This window comes from Vitis vinifera, chromosome 18, assembly GCF_030704535.1.
Source record: "Vitis vinifera cultivar Pinot Noir 40024 chromosome 18, ASM3070453v1".
Lineage (NCBI taxonomy): Eukaryota > Viridiplantae > Streptophyta > Magnoliopsida > Vitales > Vitaceae > Vitis > Vitis vinifera.
Genome location: NC_081822.1, coordinates 23,492,846 through 23,513,805, shown reverse-complemented (window position 1 = coordinate 23,513,805; position 20,960 = coordinate 23,492,846). Strand labels below are relative to the sequence as shown.

The 20,960-nt window shown below is 33.0% G+C and overlaps 2 protein-coding genes and 1 long non-coding RNA gene across 4 annotated transcripts; 1 reads left to right on the top strand and 2 right to left on the bottom strand.

Moving 5' to 3' along the window:
- The first annotated feature begins 5,655 nt into the window (after positions 1–5,655).
- Positions 5,656–6,800, top strand: LOC104882687 (uncharacterized). Its single transcript, XR_788370.3, has 2 exons — positions 5,656–5,864; positions 6,482–6,800. It is a non-coding gene; the product is annotated as an uncharacterized LOC104882687 (long non-coding RNA).
- Positions 6,801–6,918: 118 nt separating this feature from the next.
- Positions 6,919–10,584, bottom strand: LOC100854878 (light-harvesting complex-like protein OHP2, chloroplastic). Its single transcript, XM_003634476.4, has 2 exons — positions 9,833–10,584; positions 6,919–7,227 (listed from the first exon to the last, which is right to left on the bottom strand). The coding sequence occupies exons 1-2, from the start codon at positions 10,243–10,245 to the stop codon at positions 7,113–7,115; spliced, it is 528 nt and encodes a 175-aa protein (XP_003634524.1). The 5' UTR covers positions 10,246–10,584; the 3' UTR covers positions 6,919–7,112.
- Positions 10,585–12,881: 2,297 nt separating this feature from the next.
- On the bottom strand, positions 12,882–19,827 carry LOC100854917 (uncharacterized). Of its 2 annotated transcripts, none has more exons than XM_003634477.3 (3): positions 19,611–19,827; positions 17,616–18,237; positions 12,882–13,451 (listed from the first exon to the last, which is right to left on the bottom strand). In XM_003634477.3, exons 2-3 carry the CDS (start codon positions 18,161–18,163, stop codon positions 13,382–13,384), a joined length of 618 nt encoding a protein of 205 aa, XP_003634525.1. In that variant the 5' UTR covers positions 18,164–18,237; positions 19,611–19,827; the 3' UTR covers positions 12,882–13,381. The 2 variants fall into 2 exon arrangements, with proteins under 2 accessions (XP_003634525.1, XP_010665173.1); XM_010666871.3 differs by having other exon boundaries at positions 12,882–13,896; positions 19,611–19,809.
- Positions 19,828–20,960: the final 1,133 nt, after the last annotated feature.

The following is a 20,960-nucleotide window of genomic DNA, read 5'->3' as shown; positions in this document are numbered from 1 at the left end:
ATTTTACCACTTTCATCCAATCCCTAATAGAAAGGTGAGTCATTTTCATAAGCTCTACATTAACCTTTCCTCTTTGTTGGCTTCTTCAACATCTAATTTCTTAACAACATTTGTTGTTATATGAGCTCTTTCTCCAATTGCACGATCTTTTCCAAATATTAATGCAAACTCATCATAATAAGGAAATGACTTGTTTCTCATTTCTTTAACTTTAGGATTTCTCTACAAGCATACCAAATTAATATTATTCATATGATGATAATGAATAGGTATATAAATTAACATATAAACAAGAAAGTAAACAAACACATAAAATAATTTCCTACAAATATGATTCCCATATGTCATCCTCATATGCTTCCACACATTTTTGTGATTCATTTACCCAAACCCACTTTGGTCAAGCATATCAACAATGATGTTATATTGTTTTTTCCATGTTTTAATTTTTGACTCAATATGTGAGACAACTTTGATAATAGATCTAGGACAAGAAATTATCATTATCCTTTTTAAAATAATTTTATAACCCGATTTAAATATATCATTATCTCATTTATATCCAGAGTTGCACAACTCTTTAAGTGCTTCAACGAGTGTAATATCTTCATCTTTCATCCACAATCGACCATAGGCTATCTAGATCTAAGAACAATAAAAACATGGTATTCACAAACCAATAATAAGACATAGGCTTAGAGATTAGTATTGTACTTGTGATATGGATGTTCCCAGATTGATTCCTATTGGTATAAAATACTCAAAAACCGTAGATCTTGTAAACATAATAGTCTTCGACCCGATAACTCATCCTTGAGACTAGGCACTGAGATGGTAGAAACCTTGGGTCAGAGACTAAGGTTTTCTCTCTAGATTGAAGGGAAATAATGACAAAAGTTTAAAGCACTAGCCCCTAAGGGGGTATTTATAGGTTTCCTACTAGGCTCAAGTGATCTAAGCCCACCTTGGGTTTGGATTACTTAATCTAGCCCAAAAGGGTCCAATTGATTAAGTAGTTCAATTAGACTCTGATTAATCAATTAACTCAGTCTAGAGATATTGTTCACTAACTCCTATGTAACCTTGTGTAATTATTGAAACACCTTGATGAACATAAGTGAACCAAGAACCAATACAACCCTCATAGACCATGCCATCAAATTATATGCAATTAATCGAGGACTACCATGACCTATAGGGTAGTACTGACTCCCTTAGAATCCAATTAATCAACTCTCTGTATTAGGTCAACTACATTCTAGTACCTTATGTATATTACAACAAGACACTAAGTGCTTAGATTTGTGACCTACTATCCACTATATATAGTTTTCCCATGAACTGGTGTCTATAATGTAACAAGGTAAAAACTATTAGTCTTTTAAGATTACCTATGCCATTCTTGAGTTACAAACCCTCCTATTATGTGATCAAATAGTATATTCTAGCTTACAAAGAACACATGTCATATTCCATTAAAAGAATTATTATGTGCCACGAATTTCATGATCATACATCTTTTCGATCATCCAAATAGATACACTATCTCAAAGTCCATGAAATATCATTGCGTCTTTATTAAAAATACTATTGTTACTGGCTTTCATCAATCGTGACTCAATTCATAGGGAATATATGATCACTTTAGAATCTCACTCATAGGTCAAAGCCACTACTAACTTTGGTGTAAGTTTAATATTCTCTCAAGGTTAAGAAACAATACAGTATAGTATCTTAGTGAAGTCATAACAACTCGATAGCTTTATGTTATGACTCCATTGGGAATCTCAAATTGTTTCGTTTCCTAGCATTGGATCATGTAAGGTGCATGCAACTATCCCTAAGGTTCTCTAGATTTATCGTAATGGAAACATATGGCATCAAAAAACCATTATAAAGTAAAGATGTAAAGATAGAAAGCTCAAACCTAAGATTTGAATGCTCCCTAATCAAATCGAATCCAAATGAGATGTCATAGACATTGAAAAACTCATCTATCCAATGTTTTTTTTACCTAATCTCTCCTTCCATGGATGCTTGGCACGAGATAAGATAAGCTTATTGTTTGTTCCCCGCTCTCTAAAATTTCAAAAAATTGAATAGAAAGACTAAAGCCCTAACCCCTAAGGGGGTTTATATAAGCTTCCTTGTGGGCTTAAGTAACTTGAGCTAAAATTGGGCTTATATCACCTAATCCAGCCCACTTGGGTCCTAATTAAGTAATTAAAGCTCGTTTTAAAAATTCAATTCATAAGATCTAGTGCAACCTTATGTTTTTACCAAAATGCTTGTATGCACACTCATAAATTACATACCTTAAATACCCTTAAAACTTATATCACCATGAACTACAAACTTGAGCGGGAACTACTAAGACCCATAAGAAAATGTTGGCTCCCTCATAATCTGATTCTGAAGTTGACTCAACAATCCACTAAAGAGAGTTAATTGCACTCCAATATCCTATAAAATTAAAACAAGACAAAACTTGAATTTGTGACCTACTATTCATTACATGCAAACTCCACATGAACCGATGTTCATGATCTAACAAGATATTGCTATCAACCCATCAAGATTACTTTTCCAATCTTTGAGTTACAGATCTTTCTATTATATGATCAACTGACATACTCTAGCTCTAAGGAGTATATGTCAAATTCCACTAAAGGAATTACTATGACCATAGATTTCATGATCACATGTCCTTTGGATCAATCAAGGGAACACATTATCTCAATCCCGTGAGATATCTTGATGTCTTTATTAAAAATACCTGTTACCACCAACCTTCATCAATAGTGACCCAATCCATAAAGATATATGATTACATTAGTATCTCACTCATAGGTCAAATCCTCCTATTGATTTTAGCACAAACTTAATATTATCTCAAAGTTGAGAATCCATGTGACATAGTATCTTGTGAATCATGACTATCTTGTAGCCTTACATCATGATTCATCATAGATCTTGTCCAATGTGTAATCATACACATAAGTGCACCTATCATGAAAACCTTATCCTGATGGCCAAGACAAACTATCCCTCTAATTAAGAGGTAATGCATTACAATCTCTACTGGATTGCCCAAATCCATAAACCAATTGTGAACAACTTATCATCTTGCAAAAAACCTATTACTTGTATCTTTTATGCAACTCTTAATTTATCCAAGTCATGTACAATATAAGTAATATGGGTTGAATGCTCAAATCAATATTAATGTATAAAAAGGATAGCAAAGGGACAATGAAATATAATTTTGTTACATCATATTTTACTTTTAGGGGCTTAATCCTAACAAATTCATTATAGGTTAGGTTCAATGTGTAACTGTATGAATTAGTGCACTCACCATGGAAACCCCATCTTGATGGCTAAGACTGGTTATCCCTCTAATTACAAGGTGGTGCATTACAACCTCATATGGATTGCTTAAGTCCACAAAACGACTATGAACAAATCATTTACTTATAAGGAACTTATCACTTAGATCTTTCATGCAACTCCTAATACATCCAAGTCATGTACAATACAAGAAATGTTATGCGAGAATGTTCATAAAGTATAATGTGTGGAGTAAAGATATATGAAAATGAAAGTAAAACTGAAACATTATTAAATAAATAATGAATTTCAAATTTATTACATCATGTCATGCTTTTAAAGGTTATATCCTAATATTAAGTACTTTATAATGCAAGGGATCAAAGAGGTCAGGAATTTGTTAACCCGGTTAGACTCGACCGATCAAGGTTGTTTTTAATCTTCTCTCTCTTCTAATAGTTGAGGTGTAGCCAGTTGAAGCTTTGTGTCAACTAATTGAGGATCAATTTAACTAATTGAGAGTCTGAACCCCAACAATCACTTGCAAGTATAATTAATGCACAATGGCTAGTAGTCAATTCAATCAATTGACCCCAAACTATGACTAATGGCTACTTTGGGCTTCCAACTCCTATTTAAAGGCTTCAATCTTATTGTTTTTTGTAAGAAGGAAAGTTCAAAATCTTTAATGAATTTATTTAAGTTTTAAGGGAGTGTTTTTTTTTTATCTATTTGATCTTAAACTTGTATTAGGATTTTGTGAAATTTATCTTTCTATCAAATTGTAACCTTTGTGAGGTGAGCTCAAGTATGGGATATTACTTGAGGGAAAAATTTAAGTGTGAGGTACTATTTAGTATTTGTCAAGTTTGGAGTATTAGTTAGAAACTTCAAGAGTGAAGCATCTCTTAAGGAAATTTGTAATTGTTCAATGGAGTTGACTAATCCAATTATAAAACTTGAACACTTGTATTGAAAACCTTGTTAATGAAACTCTCACTCAATTAGGGGTTTAGGAGAGCTAACATAGGTCAGGTTACAACAAGCCATTGTAAAAACTAGAGTTTTCAATTTCTCTTCCATACTATCTTTATTTTATATTCAAATTTTTATTTCATTATATTTACTACATAATTGCATATATTTGTCACATGCATTCTTAAGTTTAAATTTTCCAAAAAAGTGACCATCACTCTATTCACCTTCCTTTTCTCTTTCTCTCTGATGATTACCTTAGGTTGGTATAGTTAGAATCCTAACATAACGACTCATAACCTCATCTATTGTAGATAAAATGGTGCCAAACATTTGTTGAAAAATCCTTTGAGCCTTTAAAGATATTTTTAATGCAACATTCTTAAACTTGTTTTTTCATTTAGTACATCTCTAATCATAGTTTTAGTTATATCCTATAAGCCAAAAATTGTAACTAGGATCTTATCAATATGAATATCCCATAAACCTTGTGAGGGTTCAAGTGTGAGGTACTAGAGTTTTATCAAGTATGGAATATCACTTGAGGGAAGTATTCAAATATGGGACCACTTGATAGTTGGCCAAGTACGAGATATCACTTAGGTGATGCTTTCAAGTGTGAGTGATTACTTGAGAAAAATTGTAAGGACCTATTAAAGTTGGTTAGTCTAAGTGTCAAGATTGAAAGATTCCTTAATTTGAAATATCTTTGGTATAGTGAAAAGATAATGAACATAAACTCAATTGTGTCAAACTACTATAAATAAATTGTTTTGCTATATCTCTTACCTCATCTTAATTTGAAAAATCCCTGATATGGTGGAACCTCGAATTTGGAGTTGAAATGAAAGGAGAATGAGTATAGAACCAATTCTGTTGAACTATTATAAAATCATTATTTACAATCTCGCTCTTATATTGTTTTTTTTATTTATCTATTCTTCATATTATTACATTATTTGTTATTTACTATCACCTTGTTAAAATTTGTTATAACAAACCAACATGCAATTCACTTTTTCTTTTTGATAGAATGTGGTCACAAATACCTTAAGTACAAAAGAAATGTTGACAATTATTTATCCATAATATTTATAAAAAAAAATTAAAATCATTTGCCTATCTCTCAACATATTGTGTAGAGATTCTCAACATTCCTTGCCACCACCTTCTAACAAAACGAAGTTAACAAGTTATCAGCCCTCTGATATTTATTTTATAATTTGAAAAAAAAAAATTAAACTAAGTATATTGTTAATAAATATATAATAGTACACGTGTCGTCAGTGGATCTGATTTGACATATCCTTCAGCCATTTTTTTTTCTTGAAATAGACTACGGAAGTCGCGGTGACGATTGATTGCCCAATCAGATATGAGCACGTCACATATTTTGTCACCTGCCAGAGCACGTGACATTTCTCTCTTCAATCAACTGCCAGCCAGCCTCTCCTCCCAATCAGGCTCTGTGATTTTTCTCCCCCTTTCTCTCGAAACAAACGTTAAAAAATAAAAATCTAAAAAGGCCAATGTCATTGGAGGTTGCTGGTCTGCAATAGGTTTCACTCTTGCCTCTCTCTCTACCTATTTTACGCTTTAAATCTCCATTCTTATGTATGATTTCTGCGTCTTAACTCTTTTTCTTTTTCTTTATTTGTTTAGGGTTTAGGGTTTATCAAATATCCAAATGCCCACACGATTCCAACTAGCATAACTGTTCCCACATTGGAATTTGGTGTTTCTGTATTGGTTTTCCCTGAATTTTGTGTTTGGAAAATCAATTTCAAATGGGCATTGATGAAATGTTTGCATGGTTGAGTTACATTCTATTTTCTTCCAGTTTCTGGGAGAAGAAAGGTGGAACGATGTCAGTTGTTTCAAAGATTCCATGTCAAGATTTCTGCTTTTTAATTACTTGTATTAATTTAAAGAAATGCTGAGAAATGATGCCATTAATATTTAGTATTCAAGCAAAGAATTCCTTGTTTTCCTGTCCTAATCTGGTGATATGCCATAAATTTGGCTTCCTATGCATCAGGGCAGACTCAAGGTTTTTGAGCTGTGGTGGTTGTTTCAAAAGAAACTGGATGGGGAGTCTAGCATTAGCATATTCTACAACAATCATGTTGAGGTGTTTAATCACAACTTGGTGAAATCTTGATCTCTGTAATTGCAGACAGTCGAGTTATAATGTGTCGTCTTCAAACTTGGGATGAAGAGGATGAAGACCACTCCCTGAATACTGGTAATCAGCTGGAGCATGATGAGATGAGGGTGGAAGTTCGGGTTGCCATGCTGCGAGCACAAATAGCAGGGATTGAAGCTCGGGTGGAAAGACTAGAGGCAAGGATGTTGTATCTGCAAAGGGGATTGCGTATCATTTCTGCCCTGTTTTTTGCTACACTTGTGTATGCATTGTTGAAATGACACAAACGTAGCTATTATTACTGCCTATAATTTGAAAGAACATGTCACAGATTGCATTGCTTGTTTCATTCTGAGGCTAATACCTTTGTCTTGCCCTAACCATGAATGCCAAGGCGTATGATAATTTCTAACAAAACCAAGAAATAGTAGAAGGAAGTAGAGATTTGATGGCTTTTGATCCAAGTGTAAAGCAAAACTAAGGAACTTGTATTTTTCAATTCAAGTGAGTTGTGAGGATACAGCTTATAGCAAAGGAGTGAATCAAACAAACAAATATTTAACAAATTACCCAAAAGAAGTTGCTGATGAAACATTTGATGCGGTTACAGAGATTACAACAATGAGGAAGTATTGATGACATTGAAGATCCAGTAGATGGGTCATTCCAGATCTATTATCCCAAAATTGGAGAGAAGGATCTTTACTTGATCAACAAAGTCAGAGCCTGTTGCGTACTCTGTTAGCATCCCAACAGCAAAACCGAACATTGCCCATCTGATTAACATCCCAGACAGAGACAGACCCAAGTAAGAAGCTAGATTGGCTGATGAAGAAATACATTAATATAGGCCAACATAATAATGTTTATAAAGGATCTATATTAAGGCCATATTTTTTTCTGAATAATGGAAATAATATATGAAATCAGCATTTTTGAGAAAGAGACTGAAAGGTTAAATATTTCTTCAGCATCCCTTGTTTCAATAAGAAGCCATTTGCTCCATTGCTTTTGGGGGAATGTTCTTTCTTAATCTCTGGTAAGAAAAAATTTCTATCAAATTTACAAAATGAAGAACTAAGACCATCATTTTAATACTTTGCCATTTGTAACCACCAAGCAGTCTACTTAGTTTCTGTATCAGTGAAGGAAGCCTTGTATTGAAATCCATTGAAGGATTAATGAAGACAATAATGAAGGGGAAATAAAAAGAAGATATTGGCAGCCAGTGAGTAATTAGCCAAGAACTGATCATAATGTTAAAATGTAATATATATTGCCTCAGAAATTTGCCTTTAAGAGGCTATGTCAGATAACTCCATGGCAAAGCTTACATCCCCCACTTTGCGTTTTAAACTCTGTTTGGATCATGGAAAGCATGAGAGAAAGGAAAAAGATCATGGAAAGCATGAGGGAAAGGAAGAAAACAAGGAACAAGAAAAAAAGTAGAGCTGGAGAACAGGAAAAGAGTTTGAACTCCATAAAAGAAAAAAAATTCCCAATCTTTCTCAATCTTTTTTCCTTTCCGTACATGGAATGAAGACTTTGAAAATGTATTAAGTTTTTAACTAATCTTCATCACATTTCACCTTCTTTTTATACTTTCCATGGCCAAACAAGAAATTTTTATGATTGCTTTCTAACTTTTTTCCTTGCCCCAGTACTTCTCAAGATCCAAATAGAGGTTTAGTGTGCACTAAATGGGTGAGGCTTGGCTGAAACAAGAAGATTCTATGGATCCTAGCTCATTGACAACAGGATGGGAATGCTCCGTATGACCTCTGATTAGTGTCTTTAAATTGGAAGAGACGTTAGTTTATTGGAGGCCAAACACAGTTGCAGTGATTTCATGAAGCAAGAGTTGGAAAAGAAATGAGTTTTGTAAGAGGGAAGCCTGCTCATATTTCACTATATTTCTTTCTATGGTTGAGTCAATAAAGCCAAATACTGACTTAAAACTCTACTGCTGATGTAGGTAGTGCAATGAGTTAAGGACATAGGGGAAGTCATATAATATGGTACAGCTGAGTGCAATGAAATTGACAAAAGCACCAATATGGAGGAGTAATTTGATTTACGTTTTAAGGCACGAAAAGAACAAGAGTATGCCAAAAAAGATGCAGATGGGGGCTGTAAGAAAAAACATCATTGCCAAATATCTAAAGATGGCTCTAGTTAAAGATGGGTGGCCAATAAAGATCCGATGCGAGGAATATAAATCATTGTCATGCTTGATATTTGAAAATTTGAGCAAGGAAACCATAATTCTCTGAATTCAGACTTTTCAATGCAAAAGTTCACATTCAATGGTTATTGGATCTTTTCGTGTATTATAAACCATTTCAGCATTGAAACTGCTCAAATTCTTGATAATCCATAACCATCATAGCCTGATTCCATGTTCTGACATATCACAATAGACTCAATGTTTCGTCAAAAGAAGACCAGAGCCCTACAAGCTTCTAAAACAGAAACACAAATATCATCTAGTATAAGAAATGAAAAAGGCCTAACATGCTATTTGAATAAGAAATAGCATATTTGCTACAAACAGCAGTTCAAATCAGTGCTCGAAATCACACATGGAGGAATAGAACACAAAAAGAGCATGACACGATGTGTGGTCAGCTTACTTGTTTGGAGTACCTGATCAGAGGACAGCATGACTATCTAATAATAATGACCAAAAAGATAGCATTAATATCTAGTAAAACAAGGGACTCGATGGTAGGAAAAGGGTCAGATCAAGGGGGAGAGCAATTCACACAAGTATCTTTTACCAGTAACATGTGACCGCTATGGCGCAGAGACCCTGGATTCAGTTCTACCCATTGATAAACAAGAAGGGTATGTGCCTTTTTTGAATTGTTTTTCCAACTATAGTCATTTGGGTTCATTCCTTATTGTTGACTGAAGCCTAAAGTTCACTGCGACTTCTTGTTAGTATCTTCAATTTTAACTTAATGGATGCCAATCATCCTCACAAGTAATTTCAGTGGTTCATGGTAATATTTTGCAGCCAATCACCCCCAAACCCAAGTGATCATCTCCCCTTTTTCTTGCATTCTCCAATTGTTCCCAATTAACCAGTCTTTTCAAATGGTTTTAAGGGTTTAGTCAAAAGGATTATACTCATAGTGATCATTCAAATTGTTCAAATTTTGACAATTAAAATCAATCTTTGGAAATCCGATAGTATTATTGAAAAAGAATGGTTAACTGTTTGCAATTCACCATTTTTTTTCCAATGGTTTTAGGGTTTCATGAAAACATTGACAAGCATTATACTCATATGGGTCAGTCAAATTGGCCAAATTCTTGAAACCCAAAGCTGAAAAAATTCAAAATCTGACAAAATAGAGAAAGAAAAACATCATGTACCTTCCATTGGAAATCTCATTCTTGCCAATGAAGCCAAAGAAAGGACCCTGATTGGCCTCCTCAAGCTTCCTCTGCTTGAAATAATCCTGAAGCTCCTTAGCTACTTGCCTCTGAAACTCCAGAGTGACCACATTCTTGTCCACAGAGGCAGATGGTGGTGGTGGGGGTGATGGAGGAGGAGAAGCAGAAGAAGGAGAGGGAGAAGGGGGGATGGGTTTAGGAGGAAGAGGAGGAGGGGCAGGTTCTCTAAGGGGAGCCACAGGTCTCCTGAGTGGGCCTTCAGTTTGGGAGCTCCTTATGGTGAATATAGCAGGCTTGGTGGCAGAGAATCTACAATAAGAAGAAGATGATGAAGAAGATGAAGAAGAAGAAGTTGGGATTTTGATGCATGGAATTGAAGATGCCACACTCATCTTTTTGGATTTTTTTTTTCTGGGCTTTTTTCTGATTTGCTTATGGATAGAATCCAGAAAGAGAGAGAACGAGAAGAGCAAAATGAAGTGGATTGTAGCCTGTGGGTGGTTCGTGTTATCAGAATTGGAGAATGTGTGTGTGGATGAGATGTGGCCATGTTTTCAACAGAGGTGATGGCTCTCAGAAGGCATAGTTGGAAGTTTCTTTTCCATAAGTTTGGTGTTCAAGCGCCTTTGGAGTGTGTGTATCACACTGTCCAGAATTTGGTATTCCGTGACTTAAAAGGGAACTGAGTAGAAAAAATCCCAGTATGCTTGAATTGAAATAAGGTCAGATGCCTCCCGCTTTTCCTCCATTGTGTTTATTGCTTTGGTTTGAAGCATGAGAATGTTTGATTTTACAAGTTTTGGACCAAAATAATTAGCTCTCTTTTGGCAACAAATTTCAAAAATATTTCTGAAAAATATTTTTTAAACAATTTTTAAAAACTATTTTATAACGTCTCAAGGAATAAAATTCTATTTAAAGACTTAAAATATTTTTAACCTATTTTAAAAAAAATTTAAATAATTTTTACATCAAGTATTTTATTTTTAATCATTTTTATTTAATATAATTATTTTTAAAATAACCATTATAAAAGAAGTGGAAACAATTAAAATGATATTTTATACAAATATTTTGTTTTTTGTTTTAAATAACACAAAATAGAAAACAATTTTTTTGGATATTAAAAGTATTTTTTATTTTTTATTTTAAAAAACATTAAATTATTTTCAAAAGCAGTTGTCAAATGAAGTCCTATTTTCCTTTTTCTTTTTTTAAAAAATAGTTCATATTTAATTGTAAAATAATTTTCGATCTCATCCCTTTTTACATTTTTGGAGTTATCTTAATAAGCACAGTTATAAACTACGGGTTTTCTTTTAAAATTATTTTGATATTTTTATTTAAATTTAGAAAAGAATCGATATTTGTCAAATTAAAAAATGTATTGGTGTGCAATGACCAACTAATACCTAACAATATGGTAAAATTTATGATAAAGGAGATGGTACGACCAACTCATATGCAATCATAGGAATGAAATACCAAAATTTGATACATTTTCATAGTGTTATATCAACTAATAGTTTTATCGTAATTTTTACCACTTATTTATATGATTTAATAAAATAATGATGGTTTTCACTTATTAAATATAAAATTAATAAGATGATAAAAATTATGGTAAAAGTGATGAGATGATTAATAATTTTTCTTATCAAATTTCAAAATTTCTTAGCATTCAATCTCGATTAGAGGCCTCACAAGATGATAAAAACGAGGGTAAAAACAATTATTGACCAATAATTTTTTCTTTTTGTTAAATATGACTATGAGCAATATAACATATATGATTGAGAAATTGATTAAAAAAAATGATAGAAGAGATTAAGGTCATGTTTAATAATTGTTTATTAAAACAGCTAAAAAATAGTTTTTAAAAACAGATTTTGAAAATTATTCTCTAATATTTTGTACAACAAAAATTTGTTTGAAAATCTACAATATTTTTAACTTATTTTTAATATTTTTTAAAATACTTTTTATACCTAGAGTTTTATTTTTAATCATTATACATATTTGTATAATTATTTTTTTAAACAACCTTAAAAAAAATGAAAACAACTAAAATATGTTATTTGAAAACATCATATATTGTAATTGTCAAACATATTTTTTAATTTTTTTTTTACTCCAAAAAATAAAAACTGTTCTGAAAAAGTCATCAAACAAACCCTAAGGTTTTGTTTTGGAGCGTTTCTTGCTTTTTAGTTTTAACTAAAAATCGAAATTAAAGTCAAAATCATGATTTTTAAAAGACAATGATATTATAAAAACACTATTAAACATGGAAGAACTTGTTATATAAACTAAAATAAAGCTTTTACAAAAAATAATATTTTCATGGTTTTTATATTAAAGTAGTTTAAAGTCATAACTTCTTTGAATCAAATTAGCCAAATATGTATAGAAGTTTTAATTAAGCTTAAACAAAACCTTTTTGACTTCTCCATACTCCATTCAAACCGCCTTAAGGGAAATATTAGCAAGTGTTAGAAAGGGGGAAAAATAGTCTTCATTTAATAAATAGTAAAATATTTATTAAAAATTAGTTGAAATGAGTCATATTTCAACTTTTTCTAAATGAATATATCCTTTTTAAAAAAAGTTAAAATAAAATAGAAAAGACACGTAAAATGATGATAAAAATTGAGAGATATCAAATGGCATATTTGATAACTACTTCGGACAATAATTTTTTAACAAATATATATATATATATATAAACAAATAAAATAATTAAAAATAACATAACATAAAAATCATTTTTAAAAATATTTTAAATTTTACTTTTTGTTTTATAAAATATCACAAAAAAAATTTCAAAAACTGTATCAAAAAGTAGTTATCAAACATGTCCAAAATATCCAAAAACAAAAAAAGTTTAAAAGCCGACTAAAATTTTAATACTTCCATCAGACGATTTGAAATTTTCACTCTACATTTAAAGTTTGTTTAAAATTAAATTATAACATTTGGTCTGAAATTCTTTTGCTTTCCCATGGACTCTTGGGATACTCTTCCACTCTGAAATAAAATTACACCATCCAAAGCTTTAAAAAAGATGTCACGTCTACAAAATTCGCTCTACATATTCCCAGAAGAACAAATACCATAAGATCTGTTAAAAACCCAAATGACCAAATTTTTTTAAAAAAAAAAAAAAAGAAAAGAAAAAATACATATTAATTACGATGAACCAATGGACAATGCAGTTCTATTTAACAAGAATAATAAAAGAAAAACCAAGTGAAGCCAAGAGCAACAAAACTGAAATCCCCAGGAATATTATATAGACACAGCTGCTCAGTCGTCTTCTACAGGGATGGATGGCCACAACTTCGTCTCCTTCGAATGCTCCGGTTCACTACCAAACCCCCCTTCAAAAACCTGCTTTTCTATCTCTCAGAGAAATCAGTTCAACAATGGAGAATCCAAATGAGCTGTTGTTAGTAGTGATTCAAGCGATGCAGCATTGCCTTTTTAGAAAAGTTGAGACCATATGACATTTTTATAGTAAGAAGCCAACTACATTATTGCACAAGAACAACTCCTTTCACTTCCGTTGTCGAATTCGTCATCCGACTCGCCCACTTCACTGCATTGGAGCCGCCAGTTCCATGTTAGCAACATAATTTGAGAGAACGGGAAATTAGAAAGGAAGAGGAGGAAGAGCATGAGGGGTGACATGCTAGCATTGGAGAAGAATATTTCAGGCATAGAATACAATCTCGGGTTTTACAACTTTTTAATAGGAATGTAGCAAAAGAACAAGAATATATCAAAAGAATAATAGGCATAGGGAACCTGAAACCAGACAGATTACAGTCAAGAATTAATGTTGGTTCATTTCCCTAACTCACAGAGAGCAGTAACGTGAAATATAAGTCCAGAATGTAACACCCTTATTCCCCAAGGGCAAGTAACGCTTACCATAGGCAATAATTCACTATGTTGTTCAAATATGTGCATGGTGGATAGAAACAGTAATCACTTACAAATAATGGCAACAGGAAATGTCTGACATTTTTAATTTGACCCATCTGAGAATAAATGTCAAACATATGTCAAGCACAATCTAACAGTGTGTGGAAAACCTAACCTTAAGACAGATAACGTTGCATCTCAAAGGGGTGTCCTTTGATAATAAGAAATAAATGTTGCTACATATTTCAAGTTATAACTCAAGTAAGAGATCAAGGAAAATAAACAAATAACAATCCTTAACAATCAAATTACCAGGAAGAATAGCAAGAGAGGCATTAAGGTGGAAAATGGTGATGGGATTCAGCAGTGTCCGGTGGTGCTGATATGTTTATTCATTAATAGAAACAGTAAATTACCAAAGACAGAACAAAGCATCAATGCACATCTCAAAATCAACCACATTCGGATTGTAGTTCAGGGTAGCTTAAAGCTATATAGGACATAACACAATGAGGTATCATGGTCTCAAGATCAGGGGAGCATTCATGCTTATCACATTAAAAGACATGTTCTCATCATATGGTTTGAGGCATGTTTCAGTTCTGTGTAGTGGTGAAGTTTTCATCTGTTTGCTACTGGTTAGTAATTTTTCAGCATCTCTACAAGGGTGCCTACACATTTGTACAGATGGAGGTTATTTGTTGTCTAAAGTATATTTTATGTTAATTAGCTACTTGAGCCACACAAGGAGACTATTTCATAGCAACGAAAAAAAACATAAAGAGACTAAACTCCCGGAGCTTGTCTACCGTTAAGTTCCTCATCTGGGCAAGTGATAATCAGGCCACTTACATCAGGATACATGCACACCAACTGGAACTCCAGACAACCAAAAAAGTCCAGCTCTTCTTCTCTCAAGTATGATTATCAACAACCATCATGCATTTCATAAAATGCATCTTATTTTCAGGTTTCCCCTTGCCTAGTGGTGTATTCAACTTGAAGAACCAATTGATTATGAGGTTTTTCAATGCAGATGTTCACCTAAAGGTTTGGTGCTAGCTATCTACCCATGCAATCCTCCTTTATACAAGCTTCATCAGCTGGGTCAAATATAAGACTCTAAACATGAAAAAAAGTGGAGCCAAATTGTGAACCATCAAATAATCTTTCTACAATCCTGGTCAAAGAGATGGTTGATGATCATAATTATGGTTCAGAAACCTCAACAAAAATATACACAATAAAATACAAATAAGAGTGGTGAATAGACTCCATGCAGATTATATACTCATGTATATAATGATGCATATAATGATGCAAGCCTGAGTAATTTTGCAGCCCATATGGTTTGGAAAGTAACAGGATCAATAATTCTGGTTGTATTGCATGACAATTAAGCTATGTCAGACATCAAACCAGCAGGATTCAGAATGGCCATTGAAGCAAAACTCTTACCATCTGGAGGGGTTTGTTCCAGCATTTGGTTTGGGCATTAGGAACCTTCTAATAGAAGAGGATTCAGCAGTGGCTATTTCTCAGGATTCTTCAGGGGAGGGATGGTCCCCCGAAGCACTATTTTCAAATTCATGGTGCCTCCTTCCTATTTCCTTCTAAGCCTGGATTTTCATATGGAGAAGAAGGGACAGCAGACAATATCACCATACAAAACAATCGAGCAAGAGATATACCCCACTCTATCCCTCTGTTTTAATAAGAAAAAACGTAAGAAATATGCACATGGCACACTATACTGCACATGATTTAAAAGAAAAGGAAAGAAGTACAAGTTTGCTTGATTGTTTTGAGGGGCAAAAGGAAAATAAGGGAGAGAGAAACAAGGGAAAAGATGGTGTTTCCAGATGTTGAGATTGAATATGCCCATTTCCCTTTTTTGGTCAAGGGTGGGCTGCATAGCCAAAGTTTTTAAGTTGTGCAACCATTTTACTCCCACTATGGATCTTGTTGCTCGGTCATAGGCTCAAATGTAGAAAGTCAAAAGCTGTAAAAACCTAGATCAGCTACAAGCTACTTGTGCAGCACCCGCCTCATTTGTCTGTTGGCCCTATTAGGGCAGACTTTCAGTTATGTTGCTGCCATTTTGTACTTCTAAAAACAAAATCTGAATCAAAATGCTGGAATCTTGACTTCTGAGAACATTGGACATCTTTACAGAGCCTTGTGAAAAATGGATTTCAAAATCAAGCTTCAAATTGTGTGTTATTTTGATTTTATTCTTTTTTAAAAACATGAAATGGCTTTTCAGAATGGAATCAACCATTCCCTCCTTTATATTGGCAAACTTTTCCAAGATCAATGATCCAATTATCGAAAATTGATGACCCAAAATCCATGCCTAGCTTCAACAGCTATTTACACCTGGTGCTAAGCCCTCATAATAATGTCAATAAGATCACAATTTCAAAATACAAAGCAAGTGCAACTTCACAAATTGGCAATCCATCATAACAATATAACACAATTTACCTGAATTTTAATGGATTTTAAGGCCATAAAGTTACATAAGATTCAGTATGACAGAAGTTCATAATAAATAAAGGATTGAAAGAATCATAGGAAACTTCAAATAATAAATGAAGTGCTAATTGAATCTAAGAAAAAAACCTTTTACAAAGAGAATTTTGATAGGGTTTTTCTTGGGCCAAAGATACCACAGGGCCACACAATGTTGGGTAGCCTATCCCCATATGCCCATAAACCACCAATGAGGACTGCAGACCAACAAAAATCAAACACCAGACCTCAATCGGTTGGTTTGATGATTCCAATCTAGTCCTCCTTCTTGAAATTTTCCCAGGCTCTAGGTAAGCCTGTTGATCAGCCTTAACCAATCTAAGAACCCACCTAAATAAAATATCTATTTAAGTTGATATATGCTATTACTTTTATAATGATTATTTATGGGTAAATTTTTGTCCCCATTGGAAATTGAACTTAGAACCAACCCTCCCAAACCCTTTACCACTTGAACAAGCCTCAAGGGCTATGCTATCATATTAATATATTTCCATCAAGAGTAATTTTCAGGTTTGTGATATACCTTGTTTTAGCCTAGGATTTCATGCAAGCGATCACATCTTCAAATAAAAAGAAGTTGCACCCTAGTTTCTCATAAAACTATTCAGAGTTCTCAGGTTTCAAGTTAGTACTTTCCCAAGCAGCAACAATCCAGGTCTGCAACCTTCTATTACATGCGCCTTCTCCTCATTGATTGTAGCATGCCTCCTCATTGAGGTTTTCCTTTCATATTTTCATTTCATGTGTCATCTACTACATTGAGTAGGTGGTTCTTTCTCCCCATTTTAAAATTGGCAGTTTAACCTCCACAATACAGACTATGATGAATGTTTTGGAATACGACTGAGATAGAAAATCAGGGTAGAAAGTGATCACTTTAAGCTTCTCTAAACAAGAGCTTATTCAAGCAGTGTGATTTGATATACTGGACAATAGTCTCCAATTATATAACTTTGTTTTCGATTACTACTTACCATATGCATGTTTGAGTGCCAGAAAGAAAAAAAATATATTTCAAAGATGTAGGAGACAAAATGCAAATGGAAACAGCATATCAAAAATCAATTTTTGGAATTTTAGCAGTGTTAAACCATATTGGAGTATGCAGGTAAAATTACAACATTAAAAAAAAATTAAAAAGGAAGGATGAAGGAAATAAAAAATACATGCACAAGCACATGCATCAATAGAAGCATCTAAATATAACTCTGGCATATTTAGGGCAAAAGAAAAATAATAAGCTAAATAAACTGCATGCATAAAAAATGAAATTTGATTAGATATGAAGTGTCCATACCTGGGCTCAAATTCCTTAATCTCAACAAGCTCTCTACCACATGCATCTGTCCACTGCACTTTCCTCCTTTCAGTGCAACCGGGGATGTCACTACATGTTTCACCCAATGGCTCACATTCATTATCACCACCAGAAACTGGAATACTATTAAATGGTTTTTTCAAGCTACTCTTAAGAGGAACATCTCTTTCATTGTTATCGTCACCATGATCAGTAGTATGATCCTTGCCCTTGTCTGAAATAGGAGGCCCTGGCAAGCCATCCTGCTGTTGAACAGGGCCCACCTTCAGTGGGGATGGGACCTCAAGTCCTGCGGAAGCGCGACCAAAGCAGACAAAGGAAGCGCACCCGCGGGAAAGCCGGTTCTTCCCGGAAGCCAGCTGGAGGTCGGTGTCGGATTCTTGGTCCACCAACTGGTACTGATTCCACGGGGAAACTCTCATGGGTTTTTCTTCGTTCTTCTGACCCAAGAGAAGAAGGGTCAGGCCCTTAGTGTACCCCGAAGCTGAAGAAGAGAAGAACCCTCCTCCTTCCACTGCCAATAACATCAGTTCTGCTCATCTGGGCATCAAGAAGCAATTTCTTCTAAACTCCCTCCCTTGTGAAGAACCAAGCCGCCAGCCTTGCATCCACCCATAACTCAGAGTCAGAAAGCTTATCCAAAATTTCACTAAAGTGTAAATACACACACTCAAAGTCATAATATACACTGTGTCTGAAAGGAAACCTGATGAAACAATTATTAATGCAATTGCATATCATTAAGTGACCATTAGAACAATGAAATACAAATAAGTAAAAGATGCCTGTTGGTAAATTGATTCCTAAAATGGACATAGCATAATTAAGAGAGTGAATTTTACTATTTTTCCATTAATACTTCTAATGACCTTATTAATGACCTGCAAGAGAGGGATAATTTCGAATACGGATTAATTGGCCTAGATGATAATATGGATTAAGATAATAACAAATCATTCCACAAAAACATCACCAAAAAATAAATAAATAAATAAATAATTCCAAATTCTTAAGATTCACAAAGAAGCCAGTTTACATTAATGAACCGATTGAATATGAACCATAACTAGCAAAGCCTTGATAGCAGGTATAAACAAATTATTATGGAACTAACAAATTCATCAAAAATCTGCTAAAGAATTTTCTAATTCCAGTGTGACTAAAAAATTTCAACAAGAAAAAAAAAAAAAAAAACCCTTAAATGCATTGTAATCACAATTTTAGAATGAATAAACATGAAAAAAAAATCAATAAATTTAATTAATAAAAGTGATGAAGTTGATGAAGTCAACACTTCAAGTCTTCAAGTCAATTTTTCTACGTCAACCACGACTTATTCAAGGGAAAAAATTTCTACATAAATCACCACAAATTCAATTGGAACTCTCAGTGAAGTTTCTATATAAATCTTATCAGTTTGATCAGCACTCATAGAAGTTTCATATCAATCTGTTATTCATAAAAGACAAGTAATTCATAAAAGCTTATAAATTCCACTCTTCTCTGATCAAGGATGAAAAGCTAAACAAAATAAATCAATAAATAAACCAATACTTTCATAGAACTTATCGAAAAATCATTTGTCAATCATCACAGAAGTAGAAGATCTCTTCACTCCTCCCACGCATCATCTAAAACAAAACGGTTTTGCTAACATGCAACCCCTCACATAGGCCCCCTAATTCCACCATCTTCAACGGAAAGAGCTACTGCTCTCACAGAACTGACTCTCCGCTCCTTTTGCCAAGAAAACGAAGGAAAAAGAAAATAGAATTCGAATCTCAGATTTAAAAACCTCCACTCCACTGAGCACAATTCAACCACTAGCTCAGTCAAGATGCTCTCCCCATTTCCGCCTAATCCAAACCAAACCAACACAGACCACATCACTCCAAAGCAAAACTCCACTTCCTTTCATCTTCCTGCGTTACATCCGAAAGTCAGAGAAAAAAGGAAGCATGTAACGCACAGTACCTGAAATTAGCTCACAGATCTGAAAGCAAGGTCTCCGGCGACTCAGAGGTCGGCGGCGGCGTGAGAACGTCGGAGCGGCGAGCAGAGCATCGCCGATCGCAGAGGAAAAAGGTTGGGAAGCAGAAGCCGAAAAGGTTTATAAAGGGGGAGTGATCGGCGAGGAATTGGAGAGGAAATGAATAAAAAACAAAAGGGTGGGTTTACTTGTGGGTGGAATTATTTGAAGGAGGAGAGAGGGGAGGGGGGATAGTGATGCCGTGGCGCATGATAGTGATCGGACCCTCATTTGAAATTTTAAAAACCTTGAGGGCCTATGAATTATAGGAAAATATTATGAGTGTGGTAATTAAAAGGGAAAGCTTGCTTTTGTTTTGTTGCCTACGGATAATGTCTGCTTTTAACTCCACTCTTTTCTTCTTTATTATTTTATTATTTTTATTATTTTTTTATTTATGGAAGTGGGATGTGTTGTATTGCTATTAACTATGATTAAAAAGGCCAATTTTTTTAATATTATATTTTTTATCTAATAAATAATATTATTTTAAAATTAAAATAAAATAGTGACTAAAATTAGAATATAATAGAATATAATAAATTTATTGAAAAAGATAAGAATTGATTCACATTTTTTAACAACTTAGTTTTGATTTTTTTTTGGGATAAAGTTAAAAAAATAAATTATCTTATAATTCGAGAGTACTAAAGTGTTTTATTTATAAATGTTTTTAACAAAATCAATTATTTGGAGTGTTTTTAATGGAAATATTTTATTTATAAATGTTTGAGAATCACTTTTTGAGTGTTTCTAGTTAAAGTTGAAGTGTTTCTTAGGAGAATTACGTCTCAAGTATTTTTTTAGAAAATATTAAAAGCTATTTTCAATTTTTTATATTTGTAACCAAATACCTAATTTTTTTTTCAAAAACCTTTTTTAAACTAAAAGCATTTCCTAAATTATTTTTAATATCATTTTTCAAATAATGAGACCATTTCCAACAACAAAATTTGAATTATTTAAAAATTTATTTTCAAAGTAAAGAGACTATAAAATAGTCTTGGTTTATCTTCCTTTAAAAAAATAAAAAATAATTTCATAATTAAAAATAAATTAAAGATATTTTTTTTATAAAATATGTATTAATATTATAAAAAATAAAAATCATGTCTTTTATAAAAATATAAAATAAAAGATAATATTTTAGCAGATATTATAAAATATGTATTTTAATATTTAATAAAGTTATAAATTGGTTTTTTCTAAAATAATTGGATAATAATATTTTTAAAATAACAATTATTAATAATTTTTTATTTAAATTGAATTATAAAAAGAAGAAAATTTATTTT